Genomic DNA, 19,296 nt, shown 5'->3' with positions numbered 1-19,296 from the left:
CTTTTGTTGAACACCTTAGCTCTTGGTCTACATTACTCTCTTGTTAGTGTAGTTGTTCCATCTGTTTTTTTGTCCTAAAGGTGGATGATTGGTTGTCCTCTACTATGCATGTTGAGGCCCACTGCTCCTTAAGGTTCTAGTTTTCCCCTCTGGGATTATCTGTTCTGGAACACCAGGTTAATCTACAGTGTCATTCCCTTGGTGCTGACCATCTCCATATTTGGTTGACTTTTCTTCATCAAGCTTTTTGTTTAGGCATCATTTCCTTCTCCTACTCGTGGAGTAAAATTCCACATCTGTGGCATTTTTCAGTTGGACTGATTTTGGACATTCCACATGTCCAAGAATTAGTAATATCTTGTGTCCCTCAATGGACAATAAAGAACCACAAAATTTCTTTCTTGAAGTCAATTGAGGAACACAGACCTTGCCCCTCTGGGTTATTAGACCTTATGTACTATTTGCTCACAAAACGGAGGCATGACATTTGGAGGCAGGATTACATGGGGGCTAGACTATTCTTTTTAAGTGTCTAAACCTCCTGTAGGTGGCTGTATAACAAACATGCCCAAACATTCTAATATTCTGTGCCTCTTAATGGACCAATGACCCTCAAGAAAAAGATTTTGAGGTAATTACACAATCTTTGACATTGGTGGTCTATGTAGATATACCCACACAGTGACAGTGGTAGTAAGTCTAAATGCCTTTTTTACACTAGTAGTGTGTATATAAAATGTCCTCATTACATAGGTGGTCAGTGGGGAATCCCCTTCCTATATTACTGACCAATTTTTTTTTTTTTGCGCTTCATGATATTTAGAAGATTATTCTCACGATGAAACAGCTTAGCCTCCACATAATATCTTCAACTAAAGTCTTTCCAACCCTGCTGCGTGGCTTTCAAAGGAACCAGGGAGTTAATTAGACAGGAGTGTAAAGCTGTGGCGGTAATAACCTGCAGGGAGGCTCTTGTGCCACGCTGCATAACTGCTGCTGTGATCGGACTTTTAACGGCCATAGCAACTGTATCCATGCAGGGCTCAACCTGGGGCTTTGCTGTGAGTGACGGTGAGAATCCAGAGATCATGAGAGCAACAAGAACAGAATGCTACAGATACACTGATGATGAGAATTCTCCCCAAACCATGTCAGGAGCAAACTAAATCAACCATGCGCTTGGCACTGAATACAAAGGAGTCAGTGAAACATCACACACATTATTTTACTGGCTGAATGTTTGCACATCAATTTTTGTTTTTTAAATTATGCTTTCTAAAGGGTCGTTTCCTATATCTACATATACACTTTAATAGAGCAGAAGTTGAAGCACCACAATGAAGACATGTTTCAGCAAAATAACCCTTGGCACATGCATTAAACGTTCATTTATTTAAAAAAAATTGTAAATGTACTATATAATCATCTTCTAAAATCAGGTCACATGATCAGGTTGTCCTGCTTCCTCTTTCAAATAATGTCCAGGAGGAGGGATCACTGTGAAAACCCTGATAGATATTGTGTGACCTAAAGCGGAACTAGATCCATCAATTTAATGTCTCCCAAAACAGTTACTTTTAAGTCATGCCAACTGTCAAGGATACCAGTGTGCCTATTTCAGCTCTCAACCAAACTTTCAAGACCTTAAATGGCTGATGTCACAGGTGCAGCACCAGGGCAACCTCAATCCAAATAGATGACTTGAATCCAAAAAAGATGGCTTATTTCTTGGCTGTAAAGGATAGGAGGGTGTTCCTGCTTTAAGCTGGCCGTGCATTTTGCAGTCTGATTATACAATCACCTTTAGATCTAACAACCACTATATAGTGCAAAGGCCTGCCTGATTCCATATAAATTGAATGAATTATTTAGGAAGGCACACAGTTTACTTCTTTTTTTCTAGGGAGAATTATTACAGATTGTACCATCAGATAGTAATATGTATGGCCAGCTTTAGCCACATGACACTGGGAACAGATATTTAAAACAATTAGAAGGCTTGATATATAGAGCCTTGGTTCTCAACTGGTGGGTCGTGACCCAAAAGTGGGTCGCGACACCGTGTTTAGTGGGTCACCGCATGCCTTCCACTTTTCTAGGTGAGAGGCTCATTAGCCTTCCCTTAGCCTCCCCCATAGCGCAGCACTGTCAATTAAAAATATGCTGCCCAGTGTCAACTTGAGGTGGGGTGCACTGGGGGTATGGCTGCAAGGGAGCTCCATCCATACATGCATTGCTTATAGCTCACTCGCATGCCCTGTAGCGGTGCCAGGACTGGAGTGACATCACATTCTTGCTCCCGACACCTCTACAGGCGCACATAGGAACTGCACAAACAATGCACATATGGATGGAGCTCCGTCACAGCACAGGAGCCCACACTGCCGTGTGTTCCAATGCAGTGCAGCTTGGGTCGCGACTTAATGCCCAAGGACAAATGTGGGTCTTGAGGTTACACAGGTTAAGAACCACTGATATAGAGGTTCTAAGCTATTAATAAGCCTGGGTGGGTAGATAGATAGATGGAGAGTTGCTGATGCCACTGAAGGGCCCAGGTTCTAGTGCACGCCCTGAGCCGTGACAGCACCAGAATGGCAGAATCGCTGTCATTTTATAGTAGTGGAACCACTACAGCCCATGGGAACTGTTTCCCAGGTTAAGACTATAGCACCTGATGTATTGAGAATAATGGCTGCAGAGCTATAATGTAAATGTAAGGCACAATAATTAAAAGAAAGGTTTGCCACAGATGGAAAAAAAAACACGTTTGCCTTTTTCATTTTAGAAATTACTTCAGGCTCTTATGGTCACATTTGGAATCAGACCTGCTAGTGATGTGTTTCAGCAAAAAAATAAACACACATGTGGGGACATTAAAGTCATAGCAGAAGACTTGATCATCCAATCATCCAGGAGCATTCTGTGCAAATCTATAGAAAGAGCAAAAAAAAAAAACTCAACAAGAAAGATAAAATCCATTACATGGGACATATTGTAACTTTTGAATGTGTCTGATGACTAATGACAACACAAATGCAAAACAATCTGCCAACACTTGAGAACAAAGAGGATCTAATGTATTTCCATCTTAGCAATATGTTCTCCATGAAGCATCTCTGGCTATATGAGTGTGAATACTACTTCAAACAGACTGTATATTATTTCACAGTTGAGATGAGAGCAGGTCCATCCCCTGAGTTACATGTAAACTGTTGTGAACACAAGCATCTACTTTGACATTTTTTTTAACCATCCAAATAACTGGAAACAAGCTTCCAAGGACTGTCTTGGGACATACAGTACAGTTCTGGAGCATCAAGAGAGTTATCCCATGCAGGACCTAAAACAAATAATAATATAACAATAATAATAATAAGCAGTGCTCAAAATAACATGTAAAAAAATACATAATCTCCTGTCCGAGGAATTAAACATTCTTTTCTCTTTGGTCTAGAACACAATGTAGAGGGAAACACGTCTGGCTAGGCTTGGGCCCCCATCCAAGATATCACAAGCACACCATGTTCAGATGAGGACACTTTATTGTCAACAAGAGGAAGCAATGCCTCAAGGCCACTAAGGACCTCTTCCTCAGGCAACAGTGACAATCACTGTCACTGCTGCTTGAGGAAGAAGTCTATAGTTGCCTTAAAACATCACTTCCTGTTGGTTACAATAAAGTATCTTTTTTTCTAACCTGAACATGGTGTTCTGATAATATCTTGGATTGAGATTTATGTTGTTGTGGCACACTCTGCCATTTCACCATTGCACCTTTTTATGATTGGGCCTGAATGATGTATGAAGTAAGCTGGAATTCTTGTATTTGTAGACTGGGCTTGGAGACACATTGGTACATGCCTGATATTGAGATACTTACTGAAGCTTTGTTTTCTGATGTTTTAACCATCTTTTTTTATAACAATTAACCTATTACACTTTGAGAAACCTTTTTTTCTTTATCCTGAGCATTGCACACTTATATGCTGATACAAGAACAGGCTGATTTGTTGGTAAGATATCGATCTACACAGAGTTCAGGACTATAGTGGGAAGCAAATTTGATTCCTTGGAGAGGAGATTTTTAAAAGCCTTTTGACTTCCCTTTAAACAGGTAGTTATTTTGGTGCAGTGACCTCCAGTTCAGTAGGTGGTGGGATTGTACCTAGAGTGATACACATTGGTGAGTTTATTGTATATCCAAGATTGCTCAGAGATATGGACAATTGTTTCATGTTTTCTTTTGTTTGAGTTATACATTTTATTTGTTACACCTTTTTATAATTTGTGCTGTCTATTACTATGTGTTAAGGTGTGTAGCATATATTTAAGATAAGCTAGCAGTTCTGTTTGCAACAAAGAACATTCAACCATTAAAATATATCTATGAAGCCAATGTAGGTTAATTTAGTACTATGCACCAATGTAAGACCTGCTGGAAGATTACTAAGTCGAATGCCAAACTATGACTTATCGATGGAAAATAGGTGGCTATTGTAGACATAATGTTTAGAGTAAATGCAGGGATAAAGATAGATAAAAGGAACTAGAACTAGGAACTAAAGAAAATTTGGTTAGCTCTATGCAGTATGCACTACAATTCGTTTCAAACTTGATACAAGCCTTAAAAGATTAAATAAAGAAGGATCTTACTGTGACACTAGTGAAAGTAGACCTTAAGTCCAAAATCAACTTAAGGTTAAGTGGACCTCCAAAGACTGCCTTTAAAAAATGGAGGGGAGATCAACCACTCAACTCCCAACTAGAGAGAGAGAGCAGCTGCTAGAATCCCTGACGCAAGGGGAGGACTGGGATAGAGGGCAGGGGGCACGTGCCTTCTTTCAGTAAGATATGTTGGGGTGGTGGCCATGAGTTTAAATATTTCACAATGCAGACATTATTCAGATGATCACTATAGTACTGTGCCCATAAACACATGCCGGATATCATATAGCTACCTGCTTTATGTTCAAACCTGTGATCACAACATCTGGCAATGGGAATTCTTCCAGTAATAATTTATTTTGCGGCTGTGAGATGTAATTTGCCACTGGATAATGTGAAAGTATGTCTAGATAAACCATGTCCTTTAGAAACACCCAGCTTTCACTACAAACCCCGGTCCCTGTGGCACCAAGGCACACTTGCCACCCAAGCCAAAGTTTCTTAGTCCACCCCAGCTCAAGAAAAGAGGTAGATATTTGAGGCAGGGGGCCTTTTTTATGGCAACCCTGAAGGGGACCATTTAACTTAAAGTCAATTGTTTAGTTTTAGTATTTGCCTGAGAAAGGGTGCTCTAAAAGTGTCGTTTAGCTTACAGGAATTTTAAGCTGCTGTGCTTTTCATTCTCAACTGCCAATTACCTACTTTAGGTTGGAGATCTAAAATGCTAACGAAGCTACATACAAATAATCCAAGCAGGCAGCTATCCATCATCATATTATAGTGAGGCACATACTTTTGTTAAAAAGGGTATGTGTTGTATTGTGCTACCACATTAAAGCGGAACTCTGGGCACTTAATGAATTATAAAAATTGTGACTTTCCACTAGTTCATGCAGAATTCATTGCTTATTTTATTTAATCGATAATCTAAAAGAATAAAATAAACTTTACTCTGCTGTCCTGCTGCTGCTGGTGCTGCGTTCCTCTTAGCTCCCACCCCGGAATGAGGACATGCACCACAACATCACCACATGCAAAGCAGGACCACCACTGGCCACTGGTCCTGTACTGTATGTGATAACATCATTGAGAGGGGCAGCAACACAATTGCTTGTAGGGCTGCAACAACTAATCGACATCTGCACTTTCCCACACATGGTGCTCTATAATGTATTGCTGGGATTTGTATTTCTCTATAGCTGATGGTACATTGTGCTGTATAGTAAACAGAGGAATACAAATCCCAGCAATACATTGTACACTGTATGTATAATGTATTGCTGGGATTTGTTGTACTCCTCTATAGCTGGTGATATTCTGCATTGCGCTGTATAGAGGACTACAAGTCCCAGCAATAATACATTATACAGCGCAATGCAGAACACCACCAGCTGTAGAAGAGTACAACAAATCCCAGCAATAATACATTATAAAGTGGTACAATGCTAAATACCACCAGCTATAGAGGACTACAAAACCCAGCAATAGTACATTATACAGCGCAATGCAGAATGCCGTCAGCTATTATGTACTATTGCTGGGATTTGTTGTATTCCTCTATAGCTGGCGGTATTCTGCATTGTGCTGTATAATGTGCTTTTGCTGGGTTTTGTAGTCCTCTATAACCATTGCCATTCTGCATGCATTGCTGTATAATTTTACACTTTCCATTTCACTATATTGCACACCACACTATCTTTTTTTCTTTTTTACTTCCACCGGTCCAAGCTTGCTCCTGTGATGGACTACAACCTCAATACAAACTAGTAGTCCCATCACTGGAGCCATTTTTTAAACTTTATTTTATAGTTTATCCGATTAACCGATTAATCGAACTTAATATTCGGCTAACTAATCGATTTTGAAAATAATCGTTAGCTGCAGCTCTAATTGCTTGGAGACCAGCAAAAAGACAGGTTCCTTGGGGCCCAAAACAGAATGCAGGACCATGGAAAAAAAGTTTTACACAGAGTTAGATCTTACACTTGACAGAATTATTCTGCACCAGCTTAGGGGTGGCACAATATTTATAATACATTAACTAACCAGAACTGGGCTTTAAGTTTTGGGTAACAACATTAGTTTACATAGTCGGTAGTTATAGCATTGCAATATTGTAGCCTGACAGAGCTTTTATGTGTGTTCCTAAAGGGCACTTGTGGCCATGTTAACTTATTTAAAATATTGTCCGTATGTTAAAACCAAATCGGCTACATTTTCTAGGTAGCTATACAGCTTGTAAAATACTGTCAAGATTCAGGGTACCCAGCCTTCTGAAAGAAAAGTGACATCACCCTTAAATCAAAACTATTAGAAGTAGCTGCAGGCCAGTTCAAAACTCTTCTTAATTTAGAAATGTTTTAGACCAGTTCAGTTTCATTTTTATAACTATATAGTCCAAACATACATGTTTGTGGATTGTACAGACACAAGTAAGTGTAAGTGATTACATTTATTGTGGTGATGTAGAGGTGCAGTGATTATGTGTATGAGTGTACATTTTCATGATTCACATTGCTGGCTTTCTTAGTTTTTTGGGGGACTTTTTAGTAGGCCTTCCTATTGAGAAAACTGAAAATTTTCTCCAAAGGAAGCTTAGTCTGACACTGGGGTTGGATTGTAAAGCAGCGGACCCCCTCCCTGTAAATCATTGTACCAAGATCACTGCACACCAGCTCTGCCTTTCCAGGTTACAATACACTGTCCAGGGGGGTTGCCACTATGAATAAAAATGAATGGGGGGGAGAGAGCTCAGAGAGAGAGTATTCATATACACAGACTGCTTGCAAAGCAAAGGGGTGGGTATTTTCAAAGGAGCCATGAGGAGATGAAGAGGACAAAAAAAAGTATGTTTCTATGTTTATATACAACAACTGCATATGCCTGCTTCATGTTCTCTCGGTGTACATTGCTGGCATATGTTTTTTTTTTAAATACCTCCGCAAAGGTGGAAATGGGCTTTAAGGCCACATGGGACCTAGATGCAGAAACTGCACATCCCTGTCTTACTGTATAAATCCAATCATGCGTCATCAAGTGCTTTTTAAAATCAGGTCTAACCTTATATAATTTTTTCATTTGTGACTGTATTATCTTTTGTAGTATTCTTTGTACTCATAATTAAATATTTAAATGTGTTTCTCTAGGGAGCACATAGAATATTGTGCATCTTTTAGCATTTATATGGACAAGTCATTCTCAAAGTGTGGTCAGCCGTTGTTCATCAATTGGATTGCCGCAATGAGCTAGAAATGACATTGATGACACCAGAGAGGAAACTTCCCCATTTCCATGCCAGTGTATCAGCAGACAGGGCACCATTCTTATGAAAGGAGCTCCTGGCCACTAGGGGGAATCTACTTGAGACGCAAAATGCAATATTCCTATTGAATTATTCTGCAATGCACAAAGAGCGTGTTGGAAGGAAAGGAGGCAAAACTGAGCAGGAAGTTAGAAATTGGTGCTTGGATGGAGACCGGAGAATTAAAGGGTGAAGAAAGCGAAAGGTTCCAATGTACCCTTGAAGTGGATGTGAACTCAAATCAAATGATTTAATTTGCTAAATTCCTGTGTATCAAAAAATTGCTATTTTTTCAATATAATAGTTGTTTTCACTTATGTATCCTTTGTTGCAGCTCATGCTGTTGATCTCTTGCAGCCTACTTTCAGCCACTTCCTGTCTACATGCACTCCAGCAATGTCTGCATGGCATTTCTTAGGGCTGGTTTCCTGATTTGTGACAATGGTGAACGATGCCTGCAACATGTGTGTTAATAACACATTACGTTAACTTAATAACGGTCATTTGTAATCTCCACCGGAAGTCCATGTGACCAGCTGATAATGAAGGAGCACAGTTAGGATGAACAGAGTTTGTCACCCTATGACACTTCATGGCAGCATCACCAGGTATTATTTTGTTGAAAGCTGCAGATTTAGAAATTCAATTAATGCGTATGTACGAGATTTTAGTGATTGGGTTTACATCTACTTTAATAACTAAATGCTAAAAAAAAACTTTCCAGTAAAACAGCAGTGTGAAAAATGTATATCTCAATCCCTAAGAAAGCGATAGCTGAGCAAGACATAAACTGACTATACAGTGTGCAAAAGAGGCAGGGTAAGTGGGAAATGAAGCTGGCCATACACTGATCACATGTTTGGCCCTGTTGTGGCCCTGTTGTGGCCCCGCTGTGTACTTATTCAATCAACGGAAGGAGCCAGGCAGAAAATTGTCGGCTGAACAGAGACTGCAGTCTATCATTTGCAATCACTATTTGGGTATTCTGACATCTGCGGGTGCCGAGTGTATAAATACAAAAACCTGATAGGGAATATTTCCCCAGCCACGCTGTTTAGCACAATTGGGTTACTCAAGCATTTTTTCTCATTAAGCCCATGGGGTGTATGGCCAGCTTAAGGCAGCAAAGAGTAAACATTATTTATTTCTAATCTAACTGAGCTTCCTTACAATGTCAGACTTTCCAGAAAATAACTAGATACACCTAAAAAGTGTTATTTATCCAAATTTGGTATTTCAATTTTCAAAAAAATGACATGAAACATGCACCCTCTTTTATATCTCCCAAAAATCTAGTGGCGATACTACTCCACCCCTACTCCACCCCTTTTTGCAGATGTCACTCACCATACACCTATAGATTATCTGCAGATTTTCTGTGGCCAGATGGAAAAAGTGCAACAGATTTCTCCATCTACGCTAAACTGTGTGGATGGAGGAATCTCCCACTGGGCCAAGCTTCATTATCTTGCTAGTTGGCCACACTGGCTCTCAAAATATCTGATCATCCAATTAGATTGTTCAGGTATTTTGACAGCCAGCGGGGCCGACTAGCTGTGGGAAACCAGTAATACATATGAACTAGCCATACACACCTAGGTTTCCTGAACAAGAGAAATTGCTCAATTCCGCCATCCAAGCTAAGCCTTGATGGAGAAATCTGCCCCTGCCGGCTATTGTATTCAGAGAGCCGGGGTTATATCAAAAGTTCCAACTTGTCGACCTCTCCAACTGGTGACGTCACATCCGGTGACTGCCAGTAGGAGATCTACAACAGATGTTGCTAGTGAGCATGGGCAGGAAATCCTTGTCGAACTGTCTAACTATTGCCACAGCGCCTGTTCGGCTATCCACTTCTATAGCCTACTACAGTTATATTTTTCCTAGGTTATAGAAGCCGATGAGCTGATAGCCGTGCAGACGCAGTGGCTATTGCCTCATCGGATTCTATAACCTAGTCAAAGGTTATATTATGTTACAGCACCTGCACGGTCACATGATTCTTTCTACAACCACATCTGCCACTGTGCCTGCGCGGCTATCGGCTTCTCTAACCTAGAAAGAGAAAACTACCAAGTTTGTACTAGGTTATAGAATCCGATGAGCCGCAGTGGCAATAGTTCGACAGTTCGACAAGGATTTTCTGCCCATGCACACTAGCTCCATCTGCTGTACTTCTCCTACTGGCATTCACCGGATGTGAGATGCGCACTGTAATACACCCCCAGGGGTTATCAAGGTCCTTGGACCGCAGCTGTGGATTTGGCTTTGCTTTTTGAGGGAACGGTATCAGATCGCAGCTCTACCTCCGATGCCCAGGGTATTGATAAGGCTTGGAGAGAGCTGCTTCACATCATACCCCGTTTAGCACACCTCAACCTGCGCTTCACACGTAAGGTAGGTCACCTGTAATAAGGCAGACAGTATAAACAGGAGGATAGCTAGGAGGCAGGGTAACTGATTACCGAGCAGACAGTGGAGCAGGCATACGGTTATGCTATAGATTAAGGTTGCAGTAAAACAAGTAGTTGCGTAGGCATACAGCTATGCGTTAGGGTAAGTAGCAGAGAATCATACAGTTCAGTAGGCGTATGGTTATGCTATAGATTAAGGTTGCAGTAAAACAAGCAGTTGTGTAGGCATACAGCTATGCGTTAGGTTAAGTTGCAGTACGGAATACAGTTGATGAAGCATACAGCTATGCGTTAGGTTAAGTTGCAGTACGGAATACAGTTGATGAAGCATACAGCTATGCGTTAGGTTCAGTAGGCATATGGTTATGCTATAGGGTAGACTGCAGTATGGCATACAGTTGATTAGGCAGGTAGGAACTGCTGTGGAGATCCCCCTACCATAGCCCTATGGCTATGGTAGTAATACTTGCTGTTTGTGGCTATGGCAGGTATGGATGGACGTCTGCAGCAACTCTCTTTCAGTGGTGGATCTTGGAGCAGCAGGGCTGTCGGTTGATCAGCGTCCTGCTTCAACAATAGTGGGACGCCGATCAAACGGTGGGTCGCGGCTTTATGCCGACTACTCAGGTGAGTGGGCGGACTCTCGAGGCGCGCCTGCGCATTGACACCGCCGGACGACGTACGAGAGGGGGAGGAGTCTCGCGCCGCGCCTGCGCAGTGGTGCGTACGGCTCGACGTCCCGGCCGAGGGGTTTGAGGAGTATCACACCCAGTCAGAGAGCTCGACAAGTCAGAGCTTTTGATAGAACACCGGCACTTGTGATTGTCTCCATTCCCAAACAATCACTGTTCAGCAGACAATTTTCCAACCCAGCTCCTTTGATCTTGTAATCAAACTTTGCTGAGATGGTTGGTGGCGACAGAGCTCGGATTTATCAGGAAACGGCCGAGCAATGTATGGATATTATCACTCAGCTGGGGTCTACCAGTAAAAAAAAATATTGGTTCATGGTGGACTTTCCTTTTAAGTATGAATAACACTACGCACTTTCTGTTTGAAAAATCACCACAAACATAACCTCACTATACAGGGGTGTCCAAAGAGTCCTGCTCAGTTTATGTAGTCAGGAAGTAACTACAAAGAGACAGCAGCACTGAGGTACAACAAAGGGCAAACAATGTGAAAACAAGTATTTTTTTATGGTAATTGATTATGACACACAGTGCTTTAAAAGCTAAATGTCATCCAGGTAGGGTTTACATCTACGTTAATAGGGAGTCTTCTATAGGTAGTGAGACAGTTAAAGTGGACCATCTATATGAAATCAGACTTCCTCTACACAATGTGTTTTATAAGGGGAAAAAAACTACATACACATTTTGACTGAGTTTCTGAATCATGTTTGGTAATCACAAGTACATCTAGGTGTATCCAAGAGGTAAATAATAATATGGCATTCTACCATCAGAACTGCATTGTCAGTTGTGTATTCAGTACCAGAGAAAAACGTTGGTGCTTTTTGTTTTTTTGTCCACACCAATTCCATTATATGTATGATTAAATTGTTGCACTCCCTAGTCTCTACAATAAATTATAGGCTGTATGGTTAGAAGTATGTTCAATTATCCTCTTGTCATTGGAGAGTTCAACTGCATGCTTTTATCAAAGGAATATATAATTCAAGGTCACAATAAAGTTAATGCTTTACATTGAGTTTTTCATGTCATATGGCCAAAAGAAAATGGCAGCTAGATATGGCTGCTGACCTCTTCAATAAGTCGATTCCAGTTCATACTGTTTGTGGGCCTAGGTCCTGCCCATGGTATATTATGCTTGTTGGTAGAATAAAGTGATAGAAGATCAGAGGCTTGAAAATACTTAAGTGTAGATCTGCATTATGATTCTGAGAAAATAACAAAAGCACATACATACTAATTGTATAGTATTGTTCTTCAAACCCAGTGACTAAAAAAAATCCTTTATAATATTGACTTTCATTTCCTTAAGATTGCCCATATATTTAAAAGGGCAATTGGATGTACAGGCACCATGCCAATCTACCTTCAGGTCTTTTCATTAGTATAAGCTGTAGTCTTGGCTAAGTGTCTACATATATATATGGAAGATGGGCCAAACACTTTTGCTGCTGCTTATTTAAGCATGGGGGAGGCAGATAAAAAAAAGAGAAAAGGTTTTATTATTTGATTGATCACTCTTACAAAGACCTGTCCAATGGTGAGAATGAGCTCCTGCTGCCATAGACAAGAGAGTGCCACCAAATTTGGCAGAAAAAATAGTATCCCGGTTTCTAGGGTCACATTATACAATGGAATTACAGTACCAGTAAGGGTTTGTGTGCTTGGGCATTTGTTTGCTTTTCTTCCATCTACAAAGGAATGTGAATACAAAAGCAGCTTGACGCAACTAAGGTATCAACTCAGAAGGAACTCAGAAGCACCTCAAAAGCATCTCAAGTGCAAGCAGATTAATTCCGTGTACACAAACCCTTACACTTCCAGCTGTCTGGGGCTAGCAATGTACAATCTGGTTTGAAAAGCATTGTACTTTGTTTTAGCTATTTATCCTTTTTGCTAACTTTTTTGACGTTTAATCATTGATTTATTTATTTTATAAACATTTTGTGTCAATAAGTTCTTGGATGTACTATACATTTGGATACATATTACATTTCTTATTTCTATGTGTACACCCATCCATGTGAATAGACCAAAAATTGTATACTGAACTCTTTTCTTCCTAAGAAGTACATCTCCTCTGGTCCATCAGTACTGTATATAGTGTTGGCACTCCATTGCAAGCCTTTCAGCTGGTTTGCATCAACTCAAAATAAAGTCAGATTTCATATTATCTCATTGGCTGAATTAAGATCATATGTTATCATTTTTGCAATATGCATATGTGGGTTAAACGTTGTTATATATGTTTGTCTGGTATGTTCTTTAAAGTAAATTTATCATAAGCCTGGGCACTTTAAGTGAACCTTTGATGAAAAAATACAAAAGCAATGGCTTAGGGAAAACGGCCTTTGAAAGCAATCAATGGATCCCACAATATAGAACTTTTTTAGGCTTATGACAGGTTTACTTTAAAGCCAACTATTCTTTCTGTTTTCAACAGAGTGGAAAAGGGTTAAAACCTGTGTCATTGGTTTGCTGCTGTGCCTCTGTTGTTGAGTTTTCCCTCGCTTTCTATGTTTTCACAGGGACAGGAAGGGAGGGAAGCCTCTACAGCAAGGACATAGACAGCAATAAAAACCTGATAGAGGTTCCAGCCCTTCCTCACTAAAACTAAACTAAAACGCTTTGGTTGGAGAAACACTTTAGCAAACAACGGAGAAGGCATTCAATATGGTGAATGTAAGGGGAAACACATATTTGCATGTACTTTTCTTACCTTGTGATACTAACTTTATCTCTGCATGTATTTGCTTCTCTTAATCTGTTCCTAAAGACTCCAAACAGAACGGTGATGCTGCCAATGCTGCACTGGCCAATGAGGATTGCCCAACAATAGACCAAGCTCTCTCCCCAGAAGAAAAGTCCCCTGTTACCCCAGGTGCAAGAGAGAGATACAATCGTGACCGAGCTTGTTTCCTGTTGTCCACCGGAGACTTTGCACATTCTCCAGACGGCAACATCCGCAAAGGTATTTGCCTCTGATGCATTCTGCTCCACCTCCATCGCTCACTTTCATTTTATACAGCTATCTGCACCAATGCAAGGCTTGAAACAAATATGAATCCCCTTGAATCTCCTTTGCAAAGAAAATATCTCTGGCCTGCTTTCTACAACTTCGATCTTGCTGGTTCAAATTCCATTTGCCTTCTTTTGGCACATCCATAGTCCGCCAGTGGGATGTGTCAATGTAAGCTACAGGCCGTTTTATCATAAGTAGTCAAACATTTCCCTGCAGTTTTGCTTCCTGTAGTTTGCTCTAATACAAATAGTACACTTTAGTCTCTTTATCTGTTGGACTGTGTATATGCCATGGTGGTAAGGAAACTTGGAGGAGATCTGTGACAAACAGAAGCAGCTCAGCAACAAAACGCAACATGCAATATCTCACTTTTTATTGTAAAGAAGACATTATACAATTGAGATTGGGCATGTTTAGAGCATCCAGCAAACTATTTTTCAATTTGCTGCTCAAAAAAACACAAAAAACTTCTTTTTATAGCTCACACTTGCCAGCAGACCCTAATTTCAGGCCCCTTTGGCCATGCAAGAGGGACTTGACTCAAAAATGGGCAGAGTTAAGGCTTTGTTGAGCAGGTAGTGCTTTTGGAACTGGGAATCTCAGGGGCGGGGGTTTAATTTGTCCTGATATTTTCTCTGGGATTGTTGGCATGTAAGATTTTGTTTAATGAATTATTATAGACTTGTGGTGCAAAATGACCACAATGTTTGTTAGTCATTTGGCCTGCTAGAAATTCAACTTTGAAATATGTTTGTTGGGATGCAAGCAACAAGTGTTCAGAGAACAAGATCAAAGTAGTACATATAAATACAACACAACTGTGTAGATTCCATAGCAGTACCCAAAGGTGGGACAACATGTTCATACAACGTATTGTCTATTGTTTCAATGTTTATATGTCAAAAAAAAGAAGAAATGGCAATCTAGCCAGTCATATGTTCATGTTCTGTGTTATGTCCTTCGACCTTTGTGTATTTTTTTTGTTGCTCTTTTTGTTTTTCAGCTCATGTGACAGATCATAATGGCCCGATATCTGACTGAGGTTTTACTGCTGTATATGTTTATTATTGTCATTATTTGCATTCCCAATAGATTTTGCTACTTGTATCAAAATCTTTCTATATGCACTACAGCTACATGAGGCAGCATGACTTTCGACCTTTGTGTATTTTTTTTGTTGCTCTTTTTGTTTTTCAGCTCATGTGACAGATCATAATGGCCCGATATCTGACTGAGGTTTTACTGCTGTATATGTTTATTATTGTCATTATTTGCATTCCCAATAGATTTTGCTACTTGTATCAAAATCTTTCTATATGCACTACAGCTACATGAGGCAGCATAATCATATTTTTTGTCATGCTGTTACCAGCATGGTAGGTTGAGCTGTCATGCAAGAGACCAGTATGGACATTACTGTGTGTCGCTGTGGGATGTGTGTGTGTGAATGTGTGTGTCAAAGTATCAAAATAGTCACCCGCACACTGAGGTCCAACGTGTAAAATGCCTTTATTCAGACGTTAAACATACATGGTATCTATCATCAGTGGACAGCAACGTTTCGGAACCATTAAAGGTCCCTTCATCAGGCAAACATGTGTGTGTGTCTACTCATCATAACGCATACTCTCCAATTTTACTACAACATTAAGCCCTTCCCAAGCCATAAACCATACCTATAGCTACTAAACCCCTCCTTATAATAATAAATTGCTCTACTGCCAATTACAGCTCCATTTTGGAGTTGCAATTTTGGCTTTATTTTAAGCATAGGGCACAGAGCAATAAGCAACAGCAACCAATCACAGGTCAGTTTTTATTAGTCTAACCAATATTGCTAAAAAGTGATTTGCTGCTGTGGTTTACTGCATATACTTTCTAATTGCACTGTGTTACAACATTAGACATAGTAAGCATATATGGTAGCTATAAGTTGATGTGTAACACAACACAAAGAATTCTCAACACATGGCATTATTATTGTCCAGTCCACTAATTACCAAAAAAAAAAGATAAACAATGATGAAAGACATGGACCTCTTCTGAACCATTAGTTTCTCCAAGGAAGAACATATGCAAACTGAAGGGACATACATGTAACTTACCTATCATCATGCAGGTATGTTACCAACCCTTACCACTGAACTGGTTAAGTCCATATACCACAGATGTAATTAAAAACAACACAAACAGCATTTAAAATAATGTAACTCAATGTTACTTTGGATGTGGATTCTTAACCTTATGTACACATGTACCAAAGACTTGAAGAATTGGTTATACAACACAGTGGATTAGCCAATTCTGATAGTATTTTTTATATTCCCCATTGCCTAAAGTAATCTGCTGAGAAAAATGTCATGTATTCTTGCCCGTGGACAGCGGCTAAGTGACTCTCCAACAACAGCTCTGTTCTTGTACAAACTTAAGAACTTGGTTTTTGTATGTCATGTAGGTCAAGTTGAAAAGCTGCACATAGTGTCAGGTTGTTTTTGCCCACTTTGATAGGAAGCCTTGCAGTTACAACGGTCCAGAACATTTGTGGCCCTGCGGCCACAGGCAAGACAGGCTGGTGTTGTATGGAGGGGGTGGGCTGTTAGTTTATTAACAAAAAAAGGAGAATTTTTTTATCAGCCAGCCAAATATTTTACCAATTTCATCCCAAATTTCAGGCCAATACATTTGTCCCGATGTGTGAACCATTATGTATTTAAGCTCTGCTTGTTGGTGTGCTTGAACATTTTATTGCACATGGTGCATGTTTTTTTTTTTATTTGTAGCTGTATGCAAATGGGAAGTATATTTGTTTACTTGACAAGGAGATACCAAGTGAAGCCAGTCTCCTCCAGATTTCCCAATTTACAGTATTGTGCAAGTCACAAGGGCCAAGAGATACTTCCTTTCTACTGTTATGAGATGTGTAGCAATGTTTAACATATGAGCACCCATAGCAACCAATCAGAAGTTATCTTTCACTTTTATCAATGCTCTTAAGGGAATCCACTGTCTCCTAAAGGTTTTCTACATAAAATTTGTGAAAGCGATCTTAAAGAACGCCTGTGGTTAGAATAAGCTGACAATAACAGCACTGCAAAGTAGAATCCTTGAGTTGTCTGAACCCACCCTTTATATATCTGCAGGTGTGTCCTGGAAACTTTGAAACCCGCTGTACTCTGATCTGCAAATTTTGACTTCAGTTCTTAAAGTAGACATTGTTCACTTTTCTCTACCCATCCTGTGCCTCGATAATGACCCATTGCTCGAACTGAAGCCCTAACTGACCAATGCTGAGACTTGGGATGCAGAAGGGAATCTGATTTCCATATTAGAAGACACTTAGAGCACTGCTCATTGGAGGCTCCTAGTTAATAAGGCATGCTTAATTACCTTTAGGTTGCTAATTTGCAGGGGTATTAGCAATCTGATACATTTAATCAAAATACAGGTATACTTTAATGCAAGCCAATTTACCAGCATGTGTTGAAATAACTAAAAAAAATGCTTACTGTTGTAATTTTAATTATGTGCATATGATGCAGTTGCTCACTTCATATACATTTTCTGTTTTCTGCTTGGTGATAGAACTCGGTTCCTCTATCCCTTTTATTATTGTATCTATGGACAGGTATTTGTCAATAGGATGTAGGAATTAAATATGACAAAGTAAGCATATAAACCATGTACATTATGTAAAAAATCCCATCAAATTTTAAAATAAATTGAATATGAGTATTTGTTAAAAATGCTTGACAGTATCCCTTTAAGATAATGAAAGATTAAATCTGATTGGTTGCTATTAGTTATAACACGCTGTGCATCGTCATTGCTCTCTGCTTAGCCTTATTTTGTAAGCTCAGGTGAACCAGGCTAACTGGACAGTTATGTGGATGGGGTTCTTAGTTGTTTTGATACTTGCAGATTTTTAGTGTATACCCAATCCTTAGTAGAGATTTCTTCATGACCAATTGGAGATTTACTTGATTTCCATAAATGCTATCCCCAAATGCTATCCCTTCACTGCATGTCCTCTAACTAGAACTTCTTACCAAACCCAAACTAATCTGGATGACATTCTATTACCATATGCAAGTGACCTCAGATAGGTTTTCTGATGCCTTACCTTTCACTCAAAACTGGTATTTGGAATGTGATGGGCAGTTCATTCCCTGACTTTCTTGACTAGTCTTTTACCTGAAACTCTGTAATAACAGATAATATCAATTTTAAAGAGATGAAATTTTAAATATCAAATATAGAAACAGACACCCACTCATTATGACAATGGAAGATGTGCAAACCTGGGAAACCAGGAGCAGAAATCTCACTCTGGAGTCTTGGAGAAGTGAAATAAATCGTTAAGGGGTTTAAATCTCCATCATCTGCCAATGTGAAAATATCAGTTTTGTGTGGAATTTCCCTTTAAAAGTGTGACCCGGTGCCTGTACCATTATATTTTTTGCATCCTTTGTTAAGGTATAAGGTTTGCTGGTGTCCTTTTTGGCTGAATGAAAAATTGATCCCTGAAAGTTTAACTTTAAAGACACGCCATCTTATTTAATCACTTAGCAGCTTCCAATGTCTATTTCGGGACCTTGGCTTCCAGATCTTTCTAGATGAGTTCCCTGGTCTACCTAACCCTGCAGTGGTTATAGTGGTTTTTGTTGTTTCTTTTTGACATTTCTCTGACAGTATGGTAATTGTAGAAATAAGACTCTAGGTTCCAATGCCATCAAAAACAGGAGCTTCAGAGAGGAGATCCTGCAAATGTAGATAACTTGATCACCATTCACCAATATTCTTAGTCTAACCATCAAACGGGAATGCTGAGTGCGCCGTCTACATACCCTCATTGTCACACAGGGCATTCCTGAATAAAGTTATGTTTCTTGAGCATCTCAAAGAAATAAAACCAAAACCACTCGCATGTTCTATCTAGTGTTGGTCCTATGAATGAAATTTGTTAGCAGCTATGGTTTTATCTGCTTGGGATCCACAAGAATCATATTTTATTTAAAAAATGTACATCTGATAGTCTTATAATGACATTTATTACATGTGAAATAGATCCTGAAGCTAGCAACCCCAAAGGATACAAAAACCAGTGGGAGATTCAGTCTCACAATAAAACTGAAATATCAGTTTTGGGATAATGGACCTTTTAATTTCAAGATACTATGCGTTCCTGTTCTGGAGGGTTCT

General features: G+C 39.7%; 1 protein-coding gene across 3 annotated transcripts in view; it reads left to right on the top strand.

The window, feature by feature from the left end:
• The window catches only part of LOC108792635 (potassium voltage-gated channel subfamily C member 1-like), a 114,045-nt gene that overhangs the window by 78,353 nt on the left and 16,396 nt on the right, over positions 1-19,296 (top strand). For all 3 annotated transcript variants that reach the window (XM_018563452.1, XM_018563451.1, XM_018563453.1), the window contains exon 3: positions 13,852-14,046. In XM_018563452.1, the coding sequence (XP_018418954.1) occupies positions 13,852-14,046 (195 nt within the window). The remainder of the gene's footprint in view (positions 1-13,851; positions 14,047-19,296) is intronic.

This window comes from Nanorana parkeri, unplaced genomic scaffold (genome assembly GCF_000935625.1).
Source record: "Nanorana parkeri isolate BGI_ZX_2015 unplaced genomic scaffold, ASM93562v1 scaffold665, whole genome shotgun sequence".
Lineage (NCBI taxonomy): Eukaryota > Metazoa > Chordata > Amphibia > Anura > Dicroglossidae > Nanorana > Nanorana parkeri.
This window is presented reverse-complemented; position numbering and strand designations above follow the sequence as displayed.